We start from the raw sequence: 24,485 nt of genomic DNA on the forward strand, positions 1-24,485 counted from the left end.
TGTTCAGGGAGGATGAATTCCGCCGGAGCTGAGAAGGGGGTTGGATGTCAGGCCGTGGCCTGAGGTGGGAGCTCCAAAGCGGCTCAGGGAGGTCTGCACCTTCGTTTCCATCTCCACCCCCCAGGCATGGAGAACGACAGGGCTTGGGTGCTGTTCTCCCTTTGTGGTGAAAGACAACTGCTTGTTGCTGGGGCAGAAGTTGGGCATCATGGCATACATCAGAGAATGAGGCATTTCAGCATCCAGAACAGCCTGGTGCTGCGGGTCACTGTAGAGGAATTATAGAGGAAAGGCGGCAGGTTAATTAACATTGATAATATACAGCTCTGGGCTTGCTTCAGCGGCGGTGGGTTAGCTGACATGGATAATGTGCAGCTGTGGCTGGTTCCTGCTAAGTAGTTAAATAGCTCTACGGGGTATAGAAGAGAAGGACCATATGAGGAGAAGCATTGGATGAAAAAGAGACCTGGAAGAAGCAGAGGGAGGGGAGAGAGTGTGTTCTGGATGTAGGAGAGGCCCCAGGAGAAGCAGGAAAAAGCAGGGGGCCTGGATGAGAAGAGATGAGACTGGCTGGAAGAAGAGCCCGGAGAAGAAAGAATCTGGATGCAGTGGAGGCAAGAAGCAGGGTGGACTGACCTGATGAGGATGGAGAAAGAGCACAAACAGTAGATGAACTTTTGAAACCTTGTGGGGGATTGGTGGCTGTGCAGGGGCAAGGTACAGGAACTACTCATTGAATTTAACCTGGTATGTGACGGTAAAAGCCTTGATGCAGCCAGCTAGTTTTGATAGTGCTGCAGCAGGTCACCCCTTATATAAATATATGTATATATATAAGCAATAGGATGAGGAAACGGTCCCAAGTTGTCTCAGGGGAGATTTAGATTGAATATTAGGAAAAATTGTTTCACTGAAAGGGTAGTCAGCATTGGAACAGGCTGCCCAGGGAGGTGGTGGAGTCACCATCCCTGGAAGTGTTTAAAAATCACGTAGATGTGATGGCTCAGTGGTGGACTTGTCAGTCTTGGGTCAATAGTTGGGACTTGATGATCTTAAAGGTCCTTTCCGACCTAAATGATTCTATGGTATCACACACTCTGGTGTTAGAGCCAGGCAGATCTCTGGGCACACTCAGCCTCTCTGCCAGCACTCAGCAGAGTGGACGTGGCAGCCAGATGCTGCAAGTGCAGGGGAGCTGGTTGAGAAGGAAGGGTGCCAATGGGGGTTTCCAGCAAGGCAAGCTCTGATGTGAAAGCAGCAGGAGCCCATACTGAGTTTTCAGGGAAGGAGGTGAGATTTGCCCACCCTGCTAAGGGCATCTGGGGATGGTCTGATGGAAAAACCTGATGTTTTACAGAGGAAAAAGCAGCTGAGGCAGAGCAGATGTGCCTAGGAAATGAAACACTTTGCTTGTAGAAGGATGAGGCTGCTGGGGCTTGACCTTGTGGAGGGGCTGTAAGCCCTCAGGACTGCATTTCCCTGGGGGACAGAGCCCTCGTAGGCCCTCACTTAGCTCTGGGGGCAGCTCTGATACAAACCAGTGGGCTGGCTGAGAGCACTTGTCATCAGATAGTGCCTATCTCCCATACCAGTGCCCAGCCTGTTCACCAAACATACCACCCCGCAGACCCTGAGCGGTGTTGCACCATGAAGAGCAAAGAGATCTACAAACCCTCTCATCTCTGCTGTTGATCCCATGGCTGTACCTGGCTGAGAACAGCCCTGCTTGCAGGGAGAGCCTTTTTCTACTCTTGTGCCCCCTAGGAAGGGAGGGGAACCTCGGCGATAAAATTAAGGAAACCTCCAAGCTCTGCCTTAAAAAAACCTCTACCGATATAGAGCCTGGAGGAAAGGAAGGCAGAAGAAAAGCTGTGTAGAGGCAAGGAGGCAGCTTAGCTCTGCTGCACTGGGTGGTTGTGGGAGGCCTCAGCATGAGGAGATGGGGTGCAGTGTTTCATGCCAACCAACCACCACCTGCTCCACCATGGCCTCAATGAGTGCTCCCAGTACATCCTGTGGTACAGCTGGTCTGAAGTGTTTGGCAGGAGGCAGAGACCCCAGACCAGCTTGCTGGAGGCAACAGCTCTGGTAGCTGCCCAGCAGTGGGATGGGATGCAATATCCTCCTCCTGCAGCAGCCAGCCACAGGAAGAAGTCCTTCCCTGGCCCACTGGAGACAGCACAACCTAGTGCTCTGCAGGGAATGGGCCTTAATTCTGGGAAGCAGATGATGCCTCACCCAAGGCTAGCATGGAGGGGACCCTAACTTCTACAAGTGAGCTGCCCCAGGCTGCCTTCATGGCGAGGGGAGGACTGGGGGGCTGCGGCAGGGAGGCTGCGGGGCACGAGGGGATGGGGATGAGCAGAGGGAGGTGTAAGGAAAGCAAGTGGGGCAAAGCAGAGGGGTCTGGGGACGCAGCACAGCCCCAGGAGAATGGGAGTGGGACCAGGCTGGTAAAGCCTGGCCCAGGCACCTGGCTCCCTGTGAGGAGCCCAGGCACCTGCCGAACCTGGCTCTGGTTCAAGAGCAGCTGTCAGGACTCAGATTAGCATGAAGGTTATTTTCAGTTAAATGTTTCTACAGCCCACCCCTTTCCCCTCTCTTCAAGGGATTGAATTTCTTTTTCCCCTGTAGTGCTTTGGAAGAGAGGAGGAGAGGAACAAGGCAGAGGAGAAGGGGTGCCCGGGCTTCTCACATGGGATACATGCTTTGTGTCTGGTCAGCCCAGGGTGACATAGCCCCTGTCCCCACAGGGGCTCATCTTGCCAGAGCTGGGTGTTCCAGGTGGCTGCGAGGGCCTCAGGCACCCATCTCCCTGGTGAGAGGCAGGCACCCTGTGACCATGGCCAGGCTGCTGGCCAGGGCTTGCTGCCCCAAAGCTTTTCCTCAGGCTCCCAGATGTCCCCTTAGGTCAGCAGCTGCCTGAGCCTGGAGCCACGGGTCTCTCACCGCCCACATGCCTTCCCTGTACCCAAGGACCACCAAGGCTTGTGCAAGGTGTCAGTGGAGCAGGGGGATGCCTTCTTGGGAGTGTTAGGTAGGAGCCGGCTCACATGGATCATCCCCTTCCACTCTGTCCAGCACTGCGACCTGCACCAGGGCAGGGTCTCCTGGTTCCTGGGCAGGCAGCTGAAAGTGGCAGGTAAGGAGGGAGATGGACATGGGAGCCCACCAAGTGCCTGCAGGTGCGTCTCTGTGAAGGGCTGGGGCCCTGGGAGCGGGTCTGAGGAGCACAGAGTTAAAGGGTTGGAGTGAGGGGGATCCCCAAAAGGTCCAGTTGGTGCTGTAGTGTAAGGATGTGGCTGGTCCTAAGGGAGCAACTGGGTCTTGCTGGAGGGGCTGCAGTGGGATTGGGGTGTGCTGGGAGCCAGACTGCTCTCTGTCAGCCTCTGTGGATCCCGCAGCAGCTCCGTTCTGCAGGACCACAGGCAACAGCACTGAACCCTGTGCATTCGGCACGCAGCGTTGCAGCAGCTTATCCCTGCCCAGCAAAGGCAGTATGTTTCTGCAGAAAGCAAAATACAGGAGCAATGAGTGGTACTGGAAGTCCCCACAGCTGTAGGAGGCTCTTCTGTGGGCTGGGGCTACTTACTGCCTTAGGGGGGCTACCAGGGAAAGACACAGGGGCTGGTGACACTGCATCCTGCTCACAGAGCTGTTGGTCCCAGCATTCAAAATGAGACAGCCCTCTCATAATTTGGGTCTTAGGTAGTCTATCTGGGCAGGAGAGCAGAACTGATCTGCCTTTGGCGTTTGAGATGCGTGTTTCTTTCTGTCCTGGAAAACTATGAATGGCAAGGAGAAGGCATTTTGGTGTGCAAACTGGGGCTGCTGCATCACCCAATGATCTCAGTAGCAGGTTTAAGGAAAACTGAGTGGAACAAGGCTTCTGAGGAAACTGCAGCTGCCAGCAACACAGAACTTTTCTCTGAGGCTTTGGCTGTAATTCTTCCATCTGCCGTGTCCCTGGAAAGCGAGGAGCTGTGCACTCCTGGCCCTGGCTCTCTTCTACCTTGGACAAATGCACCTGCAGCCTTCCTGTGCAGAGTTCTGCTTCATCCTACACGCTATTTAGGAGCACCATCACTGAAAACTGCCCTAGTGCACCCCTGAGGCAGCTGCAAGGCAGCGATGGCTGAGCTAACGTTTGCCAGGCCCTCTGAGGGCACCGGGGATGTGACCTCCAGAGCCATTTCGGGCAGTTTCTGCTCTGGACTGTGTTAGGCTGCGATTAAGAGGGAAGCTGACAGCAGGGACTGGTTGGTATTGGAATGGTGAGGGCTCTAACAGGCTTGGGATGGTACGTGTGATCTCCCAGCTGGTATCCACAAAGGCTGTTTCAGCAGATACACGAGGCTAATGCCAAAAAGACTCACACACAAGCCCTGACTGATCTGAAAAAAAAAAGGACTGCCAGTGCTGGCTTTATGGGAGTTAAGAGGTGCTGAGGGTTGCTCTGGCAAGAAGGCTGGGTCGTCTTTTCCAGTGAATTGTCTGGCCCGACATGTCCGCGTAGCCCCAGATAAAGTGGCCTTAATCTGGGAGAAGGATGAACCGGGAGAGGAGGTGCGGGTCACGTACAGGTCAGTACTTACCTCTGAGCATATGAGAGATGTATCGCAGAGTGTATGAACACTGACAGGGTGATCTGCTGGCATGTGGCATGTGAAGGGATGCAGCATCCCTTTGCATAGATAGAGGAACAGTATGGTGGCTGTTGGCTTGCCTGTGCTGATCTGAGACTTCAGCCTGGCAGGGTAGTGTGACACCCCAGTTGTATGGGCTGACAAATGTGCAGACTGTCAGTGGGAAAGTCAGCCTCGTGGGCTTGCTGAGCCAGAGGAATTGCCAGTGGCCATTGCTGGCCCTATAGCTTGCTCCTCATGCTGACCAGTGAGAATGTCAGGCTCTGTACAGAGGTCACTCCGATTTATTTCATTTCCATAAATAACAGCCCACATTAGTGACTGTCTTCTCCTTCCCACTGACATTTTACAGCTCTCCCATGGACTTCCAGCGTGGGGGGTTAGAGTGCGTAGGGCTGTAAGCTCTGTACCTGTGACTCTGAGGCCCCCCCATCTTTATACACGTAGATAAGAATTGCAAGAAAGTCTCTAACCGTGCCATTGCTTCTTTGGGCGGGGAACTGCTGGAGATGATGTGCTGCCTGGGAAACACTTTGAAACTGCAAGGGGTGAAACTGGGTGACAATCTACATGCCCCCATGCCCACTGGCAGTGGCTAGCATCGGGGCTGTGCATGCTGTGGTGTTCACCGCGTTCAGTGCAGAATCCCTGGCAAACAGGATCTGGGATGGTAAGAGCCAGTGGGTACCAGGGACATGTGTTTCCCTTGGGGGACAGTGCTGAGCTGGCTGGTTTGGAAGCTGGTGGCTCAGGGTTGTGCTGATGGCAAGGTTTTCTGAGTCAGACTCCCTGGGCTAACTGGGGGTGTCCTGTCATGATGTATGACATTGGAGCAGGAATTAGCACCCAGGAAATGGCACGGGCTTGCTAAATATCTTCCAGCCCATGGGATGGACTGGTTCTCCCCTTCATCCAAGGGACTGAAGGGCTGGGATACAGTGTCTCCTCTGAGGGGATTCAATACAAGCAGGAATGAATAGGAAACGATGATGTCAAGCTGCTGGTTTTGCTAAGTGGAGGACATGAGTGACAGGGGGAGAGGTGCAGCATCATGGTAGAGCCAAACTGCTGTGTGACTGATGGAGTGGGGCAGAGCTGCTCATGTGGCTCTTCTGCCTTCTGCAGCCCGGTCAGAGACAGTGATCACAGTGAACCAGGGGCTGAGAGGTGGCAAGGTTATTGAGCTAAAGATGACAGTGGACCAGGCTGTGAAGCAGTGCCCAGGAGTGAAATGGGTTCTGGTTTCCATGAAGACCGACAGCAAGGTTCCCATGACAGCCTTGGATGAGCTGCTGGAGGAGGCGAGAGGCTACCTGGAGCTACTGTCTCTTCCCCTGAGCAACGTGTCCACTCTGGGAGCAGGGACAGGGATTGGAGAGCTGGTCCTGGCTGCCAAGACAGTTCTGCTGGTGTTGACACAATGTGGGTACATTGTCCTGCAGTAGCAGCTGGAGCTGTACACGAGTTCAGGACAATCACAGGAGCCACTGGGATGGAGGCTAGAAACACCCCAGACATGGGCTGACACGTTATGAACCCAGCCTGGGACTGCCACCACACTGTCACACACAGCTCTGCTGGTGGGCCTGGCACCCTCTGAGTGCCACTGGGAGCTTGTGCCCAAGGAAGCAGGCAGTGAGACTCCTTGCGTGCCCACTACTTGTGGCACACAGATGGCCAGGCTGCCAGCACAGAGCACTGTTTCTGAAGAGGTGAGCCCCTGCTGTGCATTTCTGCTAGCTCCCTGGAGCTGCCCAGAGGTCTCCCTGCCCTCTGCTCATCCCATCTGCAAGCAATTAGTGCTAGAAAAGCTTCCTGGAAGACTACTGTTCTGGGCAGAGCAATGGCAGAGTAAAAATAGCTACCTCTTAATCAGCAGGTCTGCTCTGGCTGAGGAAAGCATTTGCCAGCTCAGCAAGGTGAAAGAGAGCTCAGGCTGGGGAGCCAGGGTTGTGGAGGTGCAGAGGGGGGGAGGATGCTGGGGGGGAGCAGGGGGCCACAGGTGCTTGGGGGAAGAAATGTGCTGGTGGGTGCAGAACAACACAGGGATGCCTGATAAGGTTGATGCTCTAAGTGAGTGAATCCCAAAGCAGCAGCTGTGCATGTTAAGGAGGAGCAGCTGTGGGACCTGGTGGAACAACCTGAAGGTGCAGAACAGGGTCTAAAAGCTGCAAGCGTAAAGCAGCCAGGGGCAGGGCAGGGGGAAGACTTGTGTTTGCAGACACCTGCTGAGGCAAGAAGGAAAAAAGGCAGAGGCCATCTGAGGCCCTTCCTTGTCTCTCAGCTTTACTGTGGGCTGCAGTAGCCAAGCCAGGTCAAGGCAGCTCCCAGGTGGCAGCCAGCCTGCTGAAAGCACTGCACCACACCCCAGCCCTGTTCTTTTCCAGAATCACCACGTGGCAGTGGCAGACTCTGCTGTCATCGGCTACCCACAAGAGATTAAGGGAGAAGGTAAGATGCTTGCTTTCCTGCCCCTGAAATGTCGCTTGGGGCTATTGCACCGCAGTATGTGGCAGTGTCACACCAACCCCTGGTAGCAACGCTGTACAGCATGCTAGTGGGGATCTCGGCACAGTCATCGCAACCTACGTGAGACCAACTGGGCTTTGCGTAAGGTGGCAGAGCAGCACTATGGCCAAAAGCACTTACAGCTCAGGCTGCAGAGCATCCCCTGAGGCCACCAGCAGAGAGGGACGGCTCCTGGCACTAGATCCAGGCAGGCTCTCAGGAGTATGCTGTGCACTGTGCTCAGTAACCTGGTGGTCCTTCTGCCAGGAGCCTATGTGTTGTGCTGAAGGACAGTGGCTACACGCAGGAGACTCTTGATGCTGAGCTACAGGAGTTGATCTCTAAGATCGCCAAGTATGTAGCTCCAGAGGATGTTCAGGTAACATGTGCAGACTGGTCCAACAGCCACCCTGGCAGTCTGGCCAACCCCTCTCCCTCAGCCTTAGCTCTGCTCCTCCCCATCACAGGTCACACACTGGCTGCCCAAGACTCGCTCAGGGAAGACTATGCGTCGGATGCTAAGGAAAATTGTGGAAGGCAAAGCCAGTGAGCTTGGGGATTTAACCACGCTGGAAAACCATGACACTGGGCAGCAGATCAGAGGGGCAAGAAAAGCCGCTAGCTTGGCTCTGCCAGCTACCACCTCTGGCTCCTCCACTGCAGAAGCAGAGCCATGTCCAGAAATGTCACTAAGCAACTGGCGGTCAGTAAGCGCTGGGAGGCTGCACTTCCACTGCAGTCTTAGGAACTTTCTGCAACACAGAGACCCTCAAAAGCTCTGACTTCACATATTTATGGGAGGCAGGGGAGAGAACATGACGCATCATAGGCAGAACAGTAAGGGGAGGCAAGCTCCGTTTCCCCCTCTAAAAGCAGGGGGAAAAATCCCTCCTTGGCATTCCTTGTGCCTTGCAGTAGCTGTGAAGATAGCAGCAGGGCAGGATGCCTGGCCCTGGATAGGTGTATTACTCCTAGTCCTGCTCTGCTCTTCAACAATACTCTAGTCTAGGACCATTGCCAATATACAAGCATCTCCTCCAAAGCAAACCCCAGAAGAAAAAGATGCTGCTATCTGGTTAACAAATACAGACTTTTCTCCGTGAAAATCAATGGAAAACAGGCCCTGGATTTTACTACAAAAGTGTTCCCTTGACCAGTAACCTTGTGTCATAAGGACAGCAGAAACATGCCCCTTCTTTGTGTCAGCATTCTCTTTCCCTTACTGTGCATGGGGAACACAACCCTCAAAGAGCCACAGGTACGGAAGTCTGTTCTGCAGAGCTGTGTACCAAAGATACAGAGGGTCCCAGCAAGGCACAGAGGGCAGAACAGGAGGCTGCATCCTAGCCTCACACCACTGCATCCTGGACAAGTGGAGGTTCCTCTGGTCATTGCCTCTACCAGCCCCACAAGACAGCATCTTCTCTTTGGGCAGCCTAGCATCTCAGCTCTTCCCCCCATGAGAGGCAGAGAGGCTGGGAGAAGGGTGGCATAGATGCATCTGCTCCTAGCAGAACCCCACACCATGAGTTCAGACTTGACTCTTGTCCACCAGCAAAATCCAGAACCAGTCTTGTGCTGGGTAAATCCCTTGTCGACAGCTGCTGGCTCAGCAGCTCCATGCCTGCTGTTCAGAGCTCTCCCATGCATGTGTAGGTTCTGCTGGATGAGAGCATGTTTTTTTTCAGCATCTGTCCCCAGCTGGGAGCCGCTTCATCTTCTCACATCGAGCAAGCTCCCATCTTCCCTCCCCATGAAGTTTCAAAATCCAGGTGTGGAACTGCAATTCAATAACACAACAACTAAGGGATGTCTCTACAGGGGCGTGCCCTCTCACAGTAAGGCTCTCCAGCCTCAGACACTCCCCTCTGCTTGCCAGGGACCCTCTCTACCTCCGCTGTCTTGCTATCAACAGGGAGGTGTGGAGCACTGTCTGCCCATCTCACCTTTTCCAGGCTGGGCCTGTGTCCCACACTGATCAGCGTCATGCCCAGCTGAAGGCACACATGGTACAGTTCATGCTCCACCTCTTCTGTCAGAGCGCTGGTGGCTTCATCTAGCACTGAGAGAAAAGTTGTAAGCCCCACAAGCCTTATGTCCCCTTAGGCAAAAGAGCAGCAACTGCCCAGAACATTTCGCATATTAACTGGAGCTCACTAGCAGCATCTGCAGAAGGGAAGTGAGAAGCCCAAGGACTCTGATTTTCTTCTGGCGCAGCTGGTGTCAGTCAACTTGGCAAGCTGCCCTTCCCCACATGCCCTCGAATCCACCCAAACAGCACCACTCACCTCATTCCCCTCCCTCAATAGCTGCCAGTCGCTGCCTCATGCCCACTGTTGTGAAAGCCAAGACAAACTTCTCAAGGCAGGCTGTGTGCCAGAGCATCAGGCTGAGCAGCAGCCTGTGCACCCCTCCAGCCCAGACCCCACCTGGAGCATCCAGGACAGACTGAAGCACCTTCCTGTCAGTTAAGGTTAAATACTGCCGATAAATTCAATTTGGTTTACATCATCTCTACAGCTTTTAGCCCACAGGTTCCTTCTGCCCAGACAGCACCGAGCTGTGCTGCAGGCTTCAGGGGAAGAGAGGTACTTACACGTGATTACTTGCTACCAGCACTGGCTCTGTTCACCCACACCCACCCTGGCTCTCATGGTAAGTCCTCCAACAGTCACTAGCAGCCTAGGTGTGCAAAGGAATTAGCCTCATCTGCTAACGGGAGCTGCTTCTGTGATCTCTCAGGACCGTTTCTCCCACCGCTCCTTTCTTCTTTTGCTGTGTAACAACTAAATTTCCCACATTGCTTCTACAACTCTAGAGAGGCTTGTGAGCTTCTGATATGGCAGCTGATGCCATGCTCCCTAGCATGCACACTTCTTCATGTGGCAACTGGCGAGCATGCTGAGAGGGGGCTTCTTCAGATGCCATCTGACCTGGACCAAGACCATTAATCATTAGTTCCCTCAGAAGAGAATGTCTTATCCACAGCCTCTTCTTCTACCACCCTCCACACAGATAATGAAATTTCACCCCTGAATCCTCTGTGTGTTATGCTGCTGAAATAACGGCCCAGACAAAGCACGTTCCTAGCAAAGGAGGGATTTCACAAGCTGTCTCTGTACCAGCTTCTTTTTACACCAAAGTCTTTACACCAAAGGCCCTGCCTCTTCCCCTGCTCCTTGTTCAGTTGCTCACTCACCCGCATATTTTGGCTGGAGGTAGAAGAGCCGTGCAAACGAGAGCCTCTGCATCTCCCCTGGGGACAGGATGTCATACCTGCAGCAGGGTCAAGATTCACAATCCCCCTCAACAAAAAGAACTCATTTGCTGAAGAGCTTATGGCTGCTGATATCTGAGACCCCAGCAAGCAACTGTCCCTGTGTGTCCCCTGTGCCCCGCTCCACACTGGGACTGGCTCTGCACCCTTGTACACAGTCAGCTGCCTGAAGAGCAGCATGGCTGGTGATTGTTGATGCTTGGGGGATGAAGACCTTGACCCTGTATACTGCCTACCTCCCACAGGACATAGCTGAACATGCATGTTCCTAACTCCAGCAGCAATATGCCTCTGCTTAGAAGTGTTCCACACCCAAAGGGATCACCCAAATTCATACGGACGCTGAGCTCCCTTACCAGTTCCAGTCCACCTGCTCATCCAGTCCTCCGGCCCTCGCCAGCAAATCAGTCTGCAGAGAGCACAGCAGACTTGTGAACACAGCCCCAACCCCGTCAGAGCATGGCCCGGAGCACAACCGCCCCCTTCATGCCACTCTTTCTTTTACCGCTTGAGCTGAAGTTGCTCTGCATCCCTCCTCCTCTGCCTGTCCCACAGACAGTCCTGTCCCAGCTGCAGACAACGTCCCCACATGTGTCCAGCACATTGTCACACTGCACTGCCACAAATCCTCATTCCTTCATCCCTCACTGGCACCACCAGGAAAGAAGGCAGCAGCACTACCAGGGACTCACCAGTCCAGCCAGCTCCAGGAATCGCACAATTCTCTCATCATCTGCAGACCCTAGGGGAGAAAGCAGTACAGCTTAGGCAGAGGCAACGTACGCTGAGGCCACAGCTGCAAGGAGGAGTCAGCGGGGCAGGAGGGAAGGACTGGAGATCTCCTGAGGTTCAGCGTAGCGGACTCAACCACTGGACTATACCAGGTCCTGAGCTTTGGCACAGAGAGCTCCCAAAGACTGACCTTCCCTAAAAATGTTAACCGTGCCGGTGAGCAGCATGCCAGGAGGTGGCTGGGCTCCACAGATACACCTGAGATTTGGCCCAGTCCAAGGTCACAGATGGACACAGCCAGAACACAAGGATTCAGGCTTCAGTTGGCAAGGCCCTGCCCACCAGCTGCTCTCTTACGGCTGGCTGACTGCCCGCTGTAGGCTGCAGGTGGTGCAGTCATGGGACCAGGGCTTGGGTAACAGCCAGCAAAAGGATCCTACGTGGAAAGGGAAAAAACTCAGGAAGGACCAGCTGTGGAACAGAACATACACTTGAGCTGGTACAGCCAGCAGCTACGGAAGCTGAGCAGAAGGGCTGTGCATCTGTCATGGACCTCTCTGAAGCTGTGGAAGAGCCACAACAGTAGCTGATAGCTGCAGTTGCTCTCCGCAAGACTGTGACTGCCAAGTATTTGAAAGCGGCACGCAACACTGCTTCACTCAAGACAGAGACTTAAACCTGGACATCTGCAAACTGTAGCAGACCATGTGTGGTCTGGCTTGGGAAGAGGGCAGGGGGGGAGACAGGATCCATGTAGTCTGACCTCAACAGCATGCAAGGCCCTGGGACATCATTTGAAAATGAGGAACAGTGAAAGATGAAGGTAGATGGAAAATGAGATGGAGGCAAACATGGCTTGCCCAAAGGCAGGTTGTACCAGACAGATCAGATGTGTCCCAACAGCAAGGTGCCTCAACATGTATCGCATGTCTAGCACAACAGACAGAGCATGGCCAGCTTGTCCTCATTGCATCAAAAGAACATATTGTTATCAAGACAATATATTCCCTCCTGGAAGGGAGGGAACACAGAGCTGACCTTAACCTACACGAAGGTAAATCTTCCAGGGAAAAGCAGAGAGCAACAAAAGTGAAATGGATAAGCTCTCCTGGTGGGACATGGTAGAGAAGATAGATGCACTGGGCAAAGGACCAGGGAGCTGACACCACAGGGTTGGCTAACTGCTCTAATGGATTGCCACGTACCTGAAACTGGATAGATCTCCTTCAGGGGGTAGATCACCTGATTAACAGAGCAAAATAAGCTATGTCAGAGGGAGCCGGGCACGGTCCATCATGGACACAATGGTGATGGCATGAACTCAGGCATGAGGGAAGGAGCAGCCACCAGCATCCTCCTCCTTGCAGGGCTTTTTGCAGCACACAGGTTCATAGGGCACGGCCACAGCTGGGAGCAGAACTGGGGCCACAGTAGAGGCAGCCCCTGGGCCCACCTGTTCGCGCAGGCTTCCGTCAGTGAAGAAGGGCCGCTGCGGCAGGAACACAACTCCCCGTGGGCCAAAGCAGGTCAGCATCTTGATGCTCCCTGCAGAGAGACACACTCAGCCAAACCTGCAGCACCAGCCACCAACTCCCCACTGCCTCCTGTGCTGTCCTGCCCCATGAAGTACCCAACAAATCCCAGAAAAGGTATATTTGCAACAAAGCAATGAGAGCCAGAGCAGAGAATGCGATAGAGATGGGTGGCTCCAATGCATCAGTGACACATTCACCAACACAAAGTGGCACTGGCCTCACAACCCCACACTGCCACCTTCCAAACTGAGGGCAGCCCTGGCTGAGAAAGAGAAGGCCACTCAAAAAGAAGAGTAAAGACAGCAGCAGTCCTTACCCCGTGTGCTCTCCCAGAGTCCCCCAAGGACCCTCAGGAGAGATGTCTTTCCTGTGCCAGTGTTCCCCACAATCATCATACTGTTTCCTTGTGAGATCCTGAGGCTCAAGTCCTTGATAAGCAGCTTGCCAGAGGATGGCACCGAAAGTGTCACTTGCTCCAGAAGGAACGCTGTGTCCCTTGGCACTGGGTCCTCCCCAGAACTGCTGCTGGGCCACCACCAAGACAAAGGAGGAGAGATCTTGGGTAAGCGATCACAGTGAGACTAGCAAAGATCAGGCGTTGTGACAGCAGCCCTGTCCCACACACCTCGGGAATGACAAATCACAGTGAGCCCTGCCTGCTCCAACCAGCTGCATGCAACAGGCCGTGACATGATGGGCCACCTCCATCCCATGCCACCCCACATTCTGGCACATAAGCTGTAAGCCAACCAGTTGCTGAGCGGAGACTCACCCATCCAAATCCCAGCTTGCTTTGGCTTCTGAGTAGTTATCATTTTTTTTTCTGCCAAGGCTCAGCAAGGTCTCCTGCAGTTCACCAATCCTGGGCAAACAAGAAGTTGCATGAATGCCAGGGACAACTCCAGCAGCCTCCTCACAATACCCAAACTTGCCCGTGCTTGCTCACAAGCAACTGTTTCTTATTTATTTAGGACAGACCTGGGCAGAGTCTTGTCCCAGAGCTCCCTTTCCTGCAGAGACTTGCCTGCAAAGAAGCTTACCTGTGTGTGTAGCCAGCTACGTCGGTCACAGTGCTGGAGAGATCTATGAGCTGGCTGAAGCAGCTGATGAGGTAGATGGAAACAAAGGCATTCTGGGGAGAAATCACACGCCAGAGCAAGAGTCAGCACAAAGCTGGGGCACTGCCCCTTCCTCCATAGCTGCAAGGAGGCAGCCAAGGAGTCCAGACCTTTGGCCGTGTCAGCAGTTCCAGCAAGATGAAGGAGGGGTGGAGAAGTCACCTAGGGTGCTGGGAGCAAAGGAGAAGATGACCACATGCGGATGCAGCAGGGCTTCCCTGCTCAGTACAGCAGTTTTTGCCAGGTGGACACACATCTTCTGCCACCCAGGGATGGTGTTTGCAGAGTGCCTGCTGGCCTGCCCAGGGCTCAGCAGACTCACCCCACCTAAGTCACGCAGATCCATGCCACCGGCCCTGCCCCAGCACTGTACATGGTTCAGAGCAGGGTGTCTCAGCCCGCAGTGCCCACTTAGCTATTTTTAACTCTTCCTTCTCCATCACAAGATGGTTTTGGGTATCTGGGAACAAGTCAGGTTAGGAAGGCGAATGCAAGCCAGCTCAACCTCACAGGTGGCCAGGCTCACCACGGGCAGCAGCCCAGGGCACAACCCAGAGCCACAGCACTGCATGGACCCAATCCCCACCCAAACTGCTGAAAGCCAGAGGCTTTCTGAGGTCCCGTTGGTTTTTTTTTCAGACAGAGAGCTCTGAGCTGGGAAACACTTAGGTAGATGTTGACAGTTCTCACCCCAGGTTAATCATACACCAGCTGGCTCCAAGCTCCCATTTCTATGCCACCACAGGCAGGAACAGTCTAACCTCAAGGTCAGTTGCTGCAGGTTATCAAGCCCCAATGCCACCAGCCCCACACGAAACCTCCATCCTCAGCACCTGCTCACCCTCCACAACGGGGTCTGGGAAATCACCCTTAGCTCACCTTGCTGACGAGGGCGCTGAGCTCTGTTGGACTCAGGTCACCGTAAACCCCGGAAAAGATGGGAATGGCGATGACCACATAGCTCAGGATGCTGCCCAAGTAGTCAAAGGTGTTGATCCCAACTGGGCAGAAGCATATTGAAAGAAGACAGTGAGTTTGGGTGGGAACGTCTGTCCCAGCCAGGCTGACATGCAGCCCATGAGCCTGGTCAGAGGAAGACCCACGGTCCTGCCTCAGCACTTCATGATACACCAGAGCAGTCTGCCAAGCAAAGAGCACTTTAAGACAGGCCCCTGAGCAGAGAAACAACATCCAGACACACAGCTCAGTAACTACCACGGGGCAAAACCCACTTTGCATGCTTGTTTCTATTCTTTAGAGGCCTGGCTGACTCACAAGAAATGGGAGGGAGGACAAAAAGGAAGCTCTGGGGCAAGATGGTTGGCTGTGAAGTCTGTCTTGGAGCACAGGACAGGCAGAAAAGACTTAAGACCCCAGACTCCCACAGACACACTTGCATTCAGGGCTCCCCTTACATTGCTCTGAAGCTCACTATGGTGTTGAGATGAGGAAGAGCTGTCTTGATACTGATCATTTAACGCCCATACCTGGACCCAGTGACAATGGGAGAAGGAAGATTTTCAGGGGAAAACTATGCTCAAGGGACAATCTCCATAGGAAAGAAGTTTCCACAGCTCCCAACCACCTATACAAAGTCTTCTGCCTCCCCAAAGCTCAAGCCCTTCCCTCTCTTCCTGGCCATTGAACACTTGCCCCACAAAAGGCACAGATTCCTACAGAATCCCCTTTTGGGGGCTTGCATTCTCCAGTTTAGCTGGGTCCTCCACAACTTTGCTTTTTATGAGGCTTTTTCACAAGAGGATTCCCATTTAGGGCTGCAGGAGGCACCCTCAGGGTGAACCCTTTCATGCACCAGCAAGACGCAGCAGAGGAAACCCCGGCATCGCTGCTCTAGCAATAGGGTTCCCCAGTCTGTGGGTCACAGCAACAGAGCTACCATACACCCCACTTCACCCCCCAAACTCCACACTCACTGTATAGCCACAGCTCCTTGCCTATCAGCTCCCTCTGCATCCGCAGCAAGCTCTGCAGCCTCCAGTTCGTGCGCATGTGCTCCACTCGCCCGGCCCTGTAAAATAAGATTGCAATATGCTGCAAACATCCCGGGAGCATGGCAATGAGGTCAAAGCATGGGCTTTACAACTGAGGTTTGGAAAGGGTCTGGCACCTTAGCCTCCAAGCAACAAGCTCTTTGTTGAGCAGGAACTGAACAGCCAAGAACTCCCACCTGAAGAGCTTCACCAAGAAACTCTGGCTGAAACAAACAGCCCTGCAAATCTCTCCCAGAACCCGTGGATGCTGCTGTTGCGCACAGGAGGAGGCGAGGCAGTTGGACACCGCCAACAAGGCCCCAGCCTGGAGCAATGCACACCCAAAGTCAAACACACTTTGCAACCAGAGCCTGGTTGGAAGAGAGGGACAGCACCACTGGACAGCTGGAGCCAGAAAGAAGGCAGAAGCAAGTCCAGGAGGTGACAGCAAGCCAACACCACCTGCACAGCCGGCAGCCCCAGTCCACCGCTTCCCATTCCCAATGCTGGGAGGAGTGGAACGTGGACAAACCCGGAGCAGTGCAGCACCCCATGTGGGTGACCTCAGCCCACACACACACACACTCCCCTTCTGCAGGCATCAGGGGGTCACCCGCCACCTGAATTAGCAGTGATGCTCCCACAGCCAGGCTGAGTCAGTAGCAAGAGGTCACATCTGGCTCTGAACCATCACCTTCAGCAAGCCCGGCAGCTCCTTCTGCTCCTTTGCAAGGGGCTGGGCTGCCCTCAGGTGGCAAAACGCAGAGAGCTCCATGTCTCGCTCCAGACTCCCACCTGCCGCAGCAGCTATCGCCCCTGCCACCCAACACACACGTGCCCAGCGCACACCCATGCTCCCACCACAGTCCATGTAACAGAGGAGTCCCTAGGCTCGAGCAGATAAGGCCAGGAGCTGCACAAAAAAAGCCCCCAAAATTAAGATTTTTAAAGTTCTTAGTTTTAAATTTTAAAGTTCTTAGAAAAAATACGTTTTCTTTCTCAAAAACACATCCACTTAGAATTCTACTTGGCATTACTGCCCTACAGCCCATCTCAAGTAACTACGGAGCGGCAATCTTTGCTGCTGAGTATTTGGAAAGGACAAAGCCCCGGACACAAGGAGTTAAAGGCAAGGAAGGCACTGTGAATGACAGCTATTATTTCCTTTTGCAGATGAGAGATTGCTGTATTGGTTTTAGTTTTCTCTCCCATTCAGTTCACTTTTAAAGCAAGTTTGCCAAAGGCTTAGCAACCAAAGAAGTAAAAAGGTGACGGTGCTCAGGTTTTGTTTCTTCCTTTACCAAAACAATGGTTAGGCAGGTGCAAGAGGATGAGATCTAACAGCTTCTACAAGTCTGGCAAAACCAGCCGCTCACCACATGCTCCTCCTCTTGCAGGACTCTAGGAATGCAACTTTTTTTAAAAAATCCTTTATTTTTAATTATTAATACCATGAGAATGCCTGGTTTTGTGCAATTTAATTAAATTCTAGTTCCCCACCAAGTAAAGCTTTTCTATTAATGAACTGTACTGAAGTGACACTCTGCTTTCTGGTATAATAATCCACTTTCCATTTTCTACTTGGCAATAGAATAGAAAACTTCAAAATTGCGAGGAAGAGTACCACAGCTTAAATAAGGGCATGTAGTTAAGAGTATCTTCTCCATTAAGAAAAATTATCATCAACCAGTAAGAATCAACCTGCCCACAAAGAAATAACTCAAACTTGCCAATGCAAATCCAGATTTATTTCAGTTATTTAAATCAGAGTTTCATGCTTGTCAAAATAAATCTTTATGAAATCAGCGATTTTGAATCAAACCACTTTGAGGACAGCACCATAACACTTGGAATGCTCGGTCGTTACAGCATGAAGGAGCCAAACATATCACAGGCAGGGAAAACCACAGACAGAACAGCTGCTGCTTGCATAAACTCCTGGAAACAGTGCGATTTCACAACATGCAGGGCAAAGGCAGACATGTGACAAGCAACGACCTCCTGCCACCAACCAGGCACCCCAACACAAGCTACAGTAAAATCATGGCCCTTTTTCTGGGCTCTAGCAGTTTTCACGAAACACCTTTAAGGGTTCAAGCAACAGCTCAACAGACTTCAGGGCATCACAGAGCAGGGAGGTGCTCCCAGCTGTGTACTCAGCTCTGGGGTACATGGCACTGAGCAAACTCAGAGAGCAGCACTAGAGGGTTGGGAGGGTCAGGGCACAGACCGACCTAGAGGAGCAAGCAGAGGTAACAAGGGCAAGCAACAGCTGGCATACCCAGAGAAGACACATAGGTCTGCAGCAGCAGGATGGGGCCAGAAGCAACCTGCAACAAGTCCCCAAGGGAACATCCTGACAAGATGCAACGAGACCCTGAGCAATCTTCCAGGTAAGGACCTGGTATAACATCAGCAATGGTCTCCAAGCCAGCACCAAATCTGTATCAAGCTTCTGGGGATGTTAGAAAGGAGGCAGAGAAAAAACAGTTGTCTCCAGCTGCTGTGGAGTATTTCTGCAGACAAGGTGCAGAATGCAAAGGAGAACAGAGTCTCAGGGCTGTACGATGCTGCAGCAGGATGGAGGGGACAGAAATCTCCAGCTGCAGTGACAGGACTTGGACTTCTCTGGGATACATGAATACAACAAGGATGACCTGAGCTGGGAGGATCCTTATGGGGACATAAAGAAGCGAACGCTACTAACCTGTAGAAAGCAGCTGGTTCCGCGTTGACACGAATCTGCATGTGCTTGAACCTGGACAACCCCAAAAAAATATTACGATTGTGCATAGTGAATTACATAGCCAATAGTCTTGCTAGAGGAAACTCACCTTGCATGTGAGGCATCTCTTGTCAGAAACACTCAATAGGCTCAAAAAGGCACCAGAGACCAAGGCTTAGCACAAGGTGACATTGTTCTACCCCAGCTCAGTGGTGCATTTGTTTGGTATGCTGCGCTCTGTGCGTATCTTCCCAGCCCCTGGGCCGCCTGTTTGCCAGCCCAGCATCTCTGCCACACAGAATCACAACCAACTACCCTGGTATGAGCTCCCTGTACCACACCAGCTCCTGTTGCTGTCCTTGGATGCCCTGAGCCTCAGGGAAAGCTGCAAAGCCCCTGCCACACACCCAGCCAGCCCTGCAGGGGAAAGGGGAGGAGATGAGTTACAGAGCATATGGAAAGACTGTGCTGGTTTGGGCACTTCGGAAGGTGTGGGTGAAGCAGAAACCTGATTTCTGTCAGTAGATGCAGTTCACTGAACTTACATCTGCACCCAAGGAAGCTCCATGTGCAGTTTTCTCCAACATATCCAATGCCCTAGCAGAGGCATCAGCAATAGCAAAGACCAGGCAAGCAGCCTGGAGACTGAACCAAGGGCACTGCCTGCCATGACAGGGCAGTGAAAGGGGGGATGGAGGCTCAGCACACAGAATTTGGGGCAGGATTGCACAAGTAGATTTCTCTGAGTGTGGGCGATGTCACAGACAAGAGTAGTAACTGTGTACATAGCACTGAACGGGGACAAAAAAGCAGCTTTTGCAGAAGCTGCCAAGAGACAGTGAAAACACTGCTCTGCTGAGACTCACCTGAAATCCCCCTCCAGTTTTTCCTGCTGCACAAGTTTAGACACAATTGGGCTCATCAATACCTTGTTGACGATCGTCCCAATGATGAAATACCCAAAGATGCTCACCGGGCCTAGCCAGCCTGTGCTACAGAGGAGAAAGAGAGGTCAGCTAATAATCCAAGCAAAGGATGCCCTAGCACCCTCAGGCTCAAGCAGTCAAAGCCCTCAGCTGTCACCTCTCTTGGCTTTCACAGAAGTTTGGGGGCTAGCACTGCACACCCCAGCATCCCCAAAGAAGAATTCCCTTTGGAGTGCAGAGATCACTCACCCACATGTACAAGTGTCCCTCTGGGGAGTTGTAACATGGGTGCCAGGCTCCAAAAACAAAATAAAGAGCATAGGAAACAGGCATGAAAGCAGGGCCAGGATGGGTCCTTACCTGTGGAAACACTGGTATGTGTAGTAGGCCAGTGTGAAGGGTGAGATGATGAGCTTGCTGGCCATGGAGCTGAGCTGCCTGCAGAACCTCTCCACATCCTGGCTGATGCGCTGGTCCCTGCTCAACACAGAGCCATTGACACTGTTAAAGCCCAGGAGCAAGAATCAGTACTAACTCCCTAACAGGGCACAAGCCAGGCTGTTTCATTGCCTGAACTTAGGATAGGGTGCAGGTGAACAGCCCTACCTGGGAGGGATCTACAGCTGTGACTCCAGTTCCCCCACAGGAAACAATTTCCATGGCCCAGAAAGACCCAACCCAAAGGCCCTCCCGGCACCTACCCAGCTCCTGCTGTTACTTTCACCCTGTTTCTTGCCCCTTGTTCCACTTTCAACAACATTGTCCAACTCTGCTAAAGGTCTCTGCATCCTTGTCTTTTCCTCCTCTCCCGAACCCACCCCTGTACTACCAAGAACTACTGACTCCCCCCCAGATCTCCAGTACTGGTGCTGCATCACTACTAGGACTGGCTAGGGCACAGGCCAGGCCTTTGCCAGCTGTTGGATATTTGCAAATGCTTCCACCATATCCACCTTTCCGCAGTAGCTGGTCCCTTTGCTCTTTACGGAGTGCCCTCTGGTCCCTTTGCTGCAAGGAAGAAAGCGCTTCCACCCAGCCCCATCCCACAAGAGCAGGCAGCAGCACACCAGGGCTCCTCGCCCCATGGGTGACAGACCTTCAAGTCCCACCTGTCCTACTGCTGAGCAGGAGCTGCACTTGGGGTAACTAGAAAGGATTTTGGCGTATTTACTCCCTTAGCACCTCATTTGTCCAGAGCAGGTGGATGAGGGGTTCAGCCTGGTGAAGAGGAAAGGCCATGGCTGTGAAAGGCTGGACTCCTGCTTAGCTATCGGTGCAGATACAACCACAAGAACATTCAACTCTTTTGCAGTCCCGGAACAGCAATGGATTAATTTTGGGGCAGCTCTCACCCTGATTGACCTTACAGTCGTCATTTTTCCTCCTCAGACTGTAATTGTTCCCATAAAGTTATAATGTAAGTCAAGCTATAGACTCGTGGCAGGTTATTACTTTTTATGAGCTATTAAGCAACATGCAATGATAAGACATAAACAACTCAAATGCCCTGCTAGGAGCCGCAAGTGTTTGTATGCCACTCAGAACCCACTCTTCATTCCTTCTAGATGGATGACACCACGCATCTGACACTCGGTTTGGTTTGCATTGCATAATGGGAGGTCACTTGGTCACTCTAATTCATTCTCCAAGTAGCTGATGCAGGCAAAAAATTCTCATCAAGGAATTGCAAGATAAAGAGAACTTTTTGTAGTGGCACCAAAAAAGACACTAAAGAGTAAGACTGGATGTTTGAGCAGAAGCAGTGCAACGAAAAAATTCAGTAGTAATAAAAAAAGAGTCCACAGCAATCCCACACACTCGCTCTGCTAAGGTCAGGAGAGCTGGCTCTATTGCTGCAAAGCAGACCGACCCAGTTATCTCATGCATTTCACTGCACAATGTGAATACATTCCCTGGTTAAAAATAAACCTGAGCAGGATAGTCATGTGGTGAGTGGCCTCTGACCTCCCCTTCCTCCTTCCCCAAAGGAAAAAAAGATAGGCATGCAGCAGCTTCTGATCATGGCCAATATACCACACTGCCTGGGAAGCACTGCATTCCTTGGTGACAGGTATGGCTCTTGAACCTCTGCTTGCAACTCCAAACCACTGCAAGGCACCATCAAAAATGAACATTTAATGAGGGTAGGAGTAACCCCAGCAGTGCACCAGCATCATGAAGCTGTGATTTCATGTTTGGCAGCAGGGCTGTTTGACCCAAGCTAAGCCCTCTCTCTGTGCACCACTGGTTGCTCTTACTCAGGCTGTCTCCTAGCACTGGGTCAGCAGAAACAGCTAGGGAACGGGTCTGGCTGAAAAACGATACAGACAAGAAAACATCTAAGATACCCAGCACAATTTCACTGTGCAGCCACACAGACCACCGTGTTGTTCAAGAAAGGGGCAAGGGCAAGCAGCCAGGAGCACTGGGTAGCAGAAACACAAAGACTGCTTCAGTTCCTTGAGGTCACCACTATTAGCAACAGTTAGGAGTTCCTGCAAGACAGCCATTTCTCACAGGGACCCCAGGTCTGGTCTCCTTTGGTGCCATCAATGTGGGAGATGGCACCAGTGCAGCGACTAGACCAGACGTGCCCCCTCCAGGGGAGGGGAGCTTGGGGACTCAAAACAACTGCATAAAGCCACACAATTTGGAAAAAGTCATCCCCTGATTTCTAGTTTTTCAGCAAGTATTTAATAGTAACTCCTTCAAATTCTGGAGGGGGAAAAAAGCGCCTCTACCTCTCACATGAAGTCTAATGTATGATCTTTAAGTCTTCAAAGTGCGAAACTACAACAGCAGCGTCCTGTGTGCAAGGACAGGCTGGAAGGCCAGGGTCAGCACACAGCTGCGAGGAAGGGAGGTGTTCAACTTCTGCTTCACAGCCCAGGCAGATCAGCAGCTCTGCAGTAAGCAGGACAGTGCACGAAGCAAACTGGAAGGGGATCTCAGACTGGGCTGGGATAAGCACGGAGGGACTGAATGCTCCGCCTTCTCCCATATTTCAGGTCATCATTTCATGACATTTCCTTCCTAGAACCAGGAAAGGGGAAATGCAACCCTCATACAGTACAAAACAAAGTCCTTCCTGGATGTGGCTCCCATGGGCTATCAAAACCACTAAAAACGCAACTAAACAAAACTGCGTTTGGCTGGAGACTCCGGTGGTTGAAGTTCAAACAGAACAACAGGGACTGTCCTAACATACTGGCTGCGTGAAGGCAGGGAGAGGCAGTACTCTGACTCCCGCCAGGCCCTTTGCAACATCACACCGCGTGTCAAGGGTTACGTTTGCAGACAGCATGTTTTATAGCAGCACTATATCCCTGTTCTGCCGGGCCTCTGCTTTCCTCGCAACAGAAACATCCTACCCCTAAAACTATCACGACTGACCACCCTACCCCTAAAACTATCATGACTGACCAGCAGCGACAGGAGTTCCCAGAAGCAGGCACCATCTCCTCCCACCCAGGGCAGAAGAAGGTATTTGTGCCTAGATGGCAAAAGCTTCAGGGCTCAAGCCCCTACCCAGAGACACAGAGAAGTCAGGAAAAGGTGTGGAGCAGCCCAGAAGAAGCCAAGCAAGAGCCTGAAAGAAGCTGCAGGCAGCCTACGGATTATCGATGTCTTCACGCAGCACGTGCAGGCTGTAGTAGACCTGCCCTTGGAAGTAGCAGCTGTGGAGGTATTCGGTGAGGGATTTCCTCCAGTTCAGGTACATCATGTTGCAGATAAACTGGTCGAAGCTTTTCAGCTGGAACAAGGGCAAGGAGAGAGATGGGAGGAGATGAGCAAGAACAACAAGCATTTCCCAAAACAAAAGAAAAACCTAACCGTTTGCACCAGTGATGCATCCCAAGCATACCTACCTACCAGGGCATGGGTAGACCTAGATCCTTCACCGCCAGGATCATGCCGGGAGCCACGGGCAGCTTTTCCCCTCCCCTCCCAAGGCACTGGAGCCTCCGGCCTGCCTTACCGTGGAGTTCACTACGATCAGAGCCAGGGCAAGCGCAGTCAGCCATTTGAACCCGGAGAAGTCCTTGTTCCCCAGGACCTCATAGTACTGGCTGGGGATGACGCCGACCCGGTAAATGACCAGCTGCTCTGCAGGAGAGAGGCGGCACGGCGAGGGGATGAAGGGCAGCGGTGACAGAGGCAGGGGGGTGGGGGAGCAGAGGCAGGGTGCAGCCCCCCGCCCCCGCCGCAGCGCGCTCACCCAGCAAGGCGACCCCGAGCAGCGTCAGGAACATCAGGGCGCTCGGGGAGGGCCAGCCGGGGAACAGCACGGCCTGCAGCGCCACGAACCGCCGCACCAGCAGCCCGTCCAGCCGCGGCCCGGGCCTGCAACGGGGGGAGACGCGGGACCGCCGGTGAGCCCTCGGGGACGCGCTGTCCCGCCCCGCCCCCCCCCGGCCGCCCCCTCCTCACCGGCCGCCGGCCCCGGCGCCCCTCATCCCGCCGCTGCCTCCCGCCATCACCGCGCGGCCACGGCCGCGCCCTCCCGGGGAAGGCCCCGCCCCCGCGGGCGCTACAACATGAATATTCAACACCTCTCCTCGGCCTGCATGAGCCCCGGCGCCGCCCGCCCGGGCAGGACCCGCCGCCGCGCGGCAGAGCGCTTCCGGGCGCGGCGTCACCGCACGGCTCCCGCCCGGCCGCCCCGCCTCTCCCGCCCGGCCGCCCCGCCTCTCCCGCCCGGCCGCCCCGCCTCTCCCGCCCCGCCTCTCCCGCCGGCGAGGAGCGGCAGCGCCCCCTGACGGGGCGCCGCGCTGCCCGCGGGGCACAGCGCCCCCTGGCGGCGTCGGGCGGGGAGGCGGGAAGCGCCCCGGGGCTGCGGACGGTGCTCGCGTCCCTCACGGCTTATACCGCCAGCCGCGCTCGGTGCCAGCCGGGGACGGGCCCAGAGGCCGTGGCTCGGCAGGGCCATGGCTGCCGGGCAGGCCGCGGGGCCGGGGAAGAGGGCCCTGCCGCTTCGCTGCCTGAGGGAGCGGGACAAGCAGGAGCTGCTCCCTCCGGGGACCCCA

General features: G+C 53.6%; 2 protein-coding genes across 9 annotated transcripts; one reads left to right on the top strand and one right to left on the bottom strand.

The window, feature by feature from the left end:
* The first annotated feature begins 107 nt into the window (after positions 1 to 107).
* Positions 108 to 7,936, top strand: LOC102046722 (acetyl-coenzyme A synthetase 2-like, mitochondrial). Its single transcript, XM_055717026.1, is given in 9 exon segments — positions 108 to 2,960; positions 2,963 to 3,142; positions 4,487 to 4,582; positions 5,142 to 5,208; positions 5,210 to 5,316; positions 5,772 to 6,079; positions 7,034 to 7,104; positions 7,422 to 7,533; positions 7,622 to 7,936. Coding segments are annotated over 9 exon segments (1,521 nt in total). The 5' UTR covers positions 108 to 2,695.
* A 324-nt stretch (positions 7,937 to 8,260) lies between these two features.
* On the bottom strand, positions 8,261 to 24,107 carry ABCD4 (ATP binding cassette subfamily D member 4). 8 transcript variants are annotated; one of them, XM_055716194.1, is made up of 19 exons: positions 24,012 to 24,107; positions 23,678 to 23,802; positions 23,438 to 23,565; positions 23,073 to 23,212; positions 19,819 to 19,935; positions 19,399 to 19,524; positions 18,515 to 18,565; positions 15,751 to 15,845; positions 14,696 to 14,817; positions 13,739 to 13,830; positions 13,471 to 13,560; positions 13,015 to 13,223; positions 12,617 to 12,708; positions 12,369 to 12,405; positions 11,124 to 11,173; positions 10,788 to 10,840; positions 10,354 to 10,430; positions 9,101 to 9,216; positions 8,261 to 8,934 (listed from the first exon to the last, which is right to left on the bottom strand). In XM_055716194.1, the coding sequence occupies exons 1-19, from the start codon at positions 24,026 to 24,028 to the stop codon at positions 8,839 to 8,841; spliced, it is 1,833 nt and encodes a 610-aa protein (XP_055572169.1). In that variant the 5' UTR covers positions 24,029 to 24,107; the 3' UTR covers positions 8,261 to 8,838. The 8 variants fall into 8 exon arrangements, with proteins under 8 accessions (XP_055572169.1, XP_055572168.1, XP_055572167.1 ...); XM_055716193.1 differs by lacking the exon at positions 24,012 to 24,107 and adding an exon at positions 23,890 to 23,990 and having other exon boundaries at positions 13,015 to 13,220; XM_055716192.1 differs by lacking the exon at positions 24,012 to 24,107 and adding an exon at positions 23,890 to 23,990.
* Positions 24,108 to 24,485: the final 378 nt, after the last annotated feature.

Source organism: Falco cherrug, chromosome 7, assembly GCF_023634085.1.
Source record: "Falco cherrug isolate bFalChe1 chromosome 7, bFalChe1.pri, whole genome shotgun sequence".
Classification (NCBI taxonomy): domain Eukaryota; kingdom Metazoa; phylum Chordata; class Aves; order Falconiformes; family Falconidae; genus Falco; species Falco cherrug.

Coding starts and splice junctions, on each gene's coding strand:
- ABCD4 (XM_055716192.1), bottom strand. CDS start 23,936: ATGGCGGGAGGCAGCGGCGGGATGAGGGGCGCCGGGGCCGGCGGCCG. Junction 18,566..19,398: donor AAACTGGAGGGGGATTTCAG/GTGAGTCTCAGC, acceptor GGGGTTGTCCAG/GTTCAAGCACATGCAGATTC. Junction 12,406..12,616: donor ACGGAAGCCTGCGCGAACAG/GTGGGCCCAGGG, acceptor TCTGTTAATCAG/GTGATCTACCCCCTGAAGGA.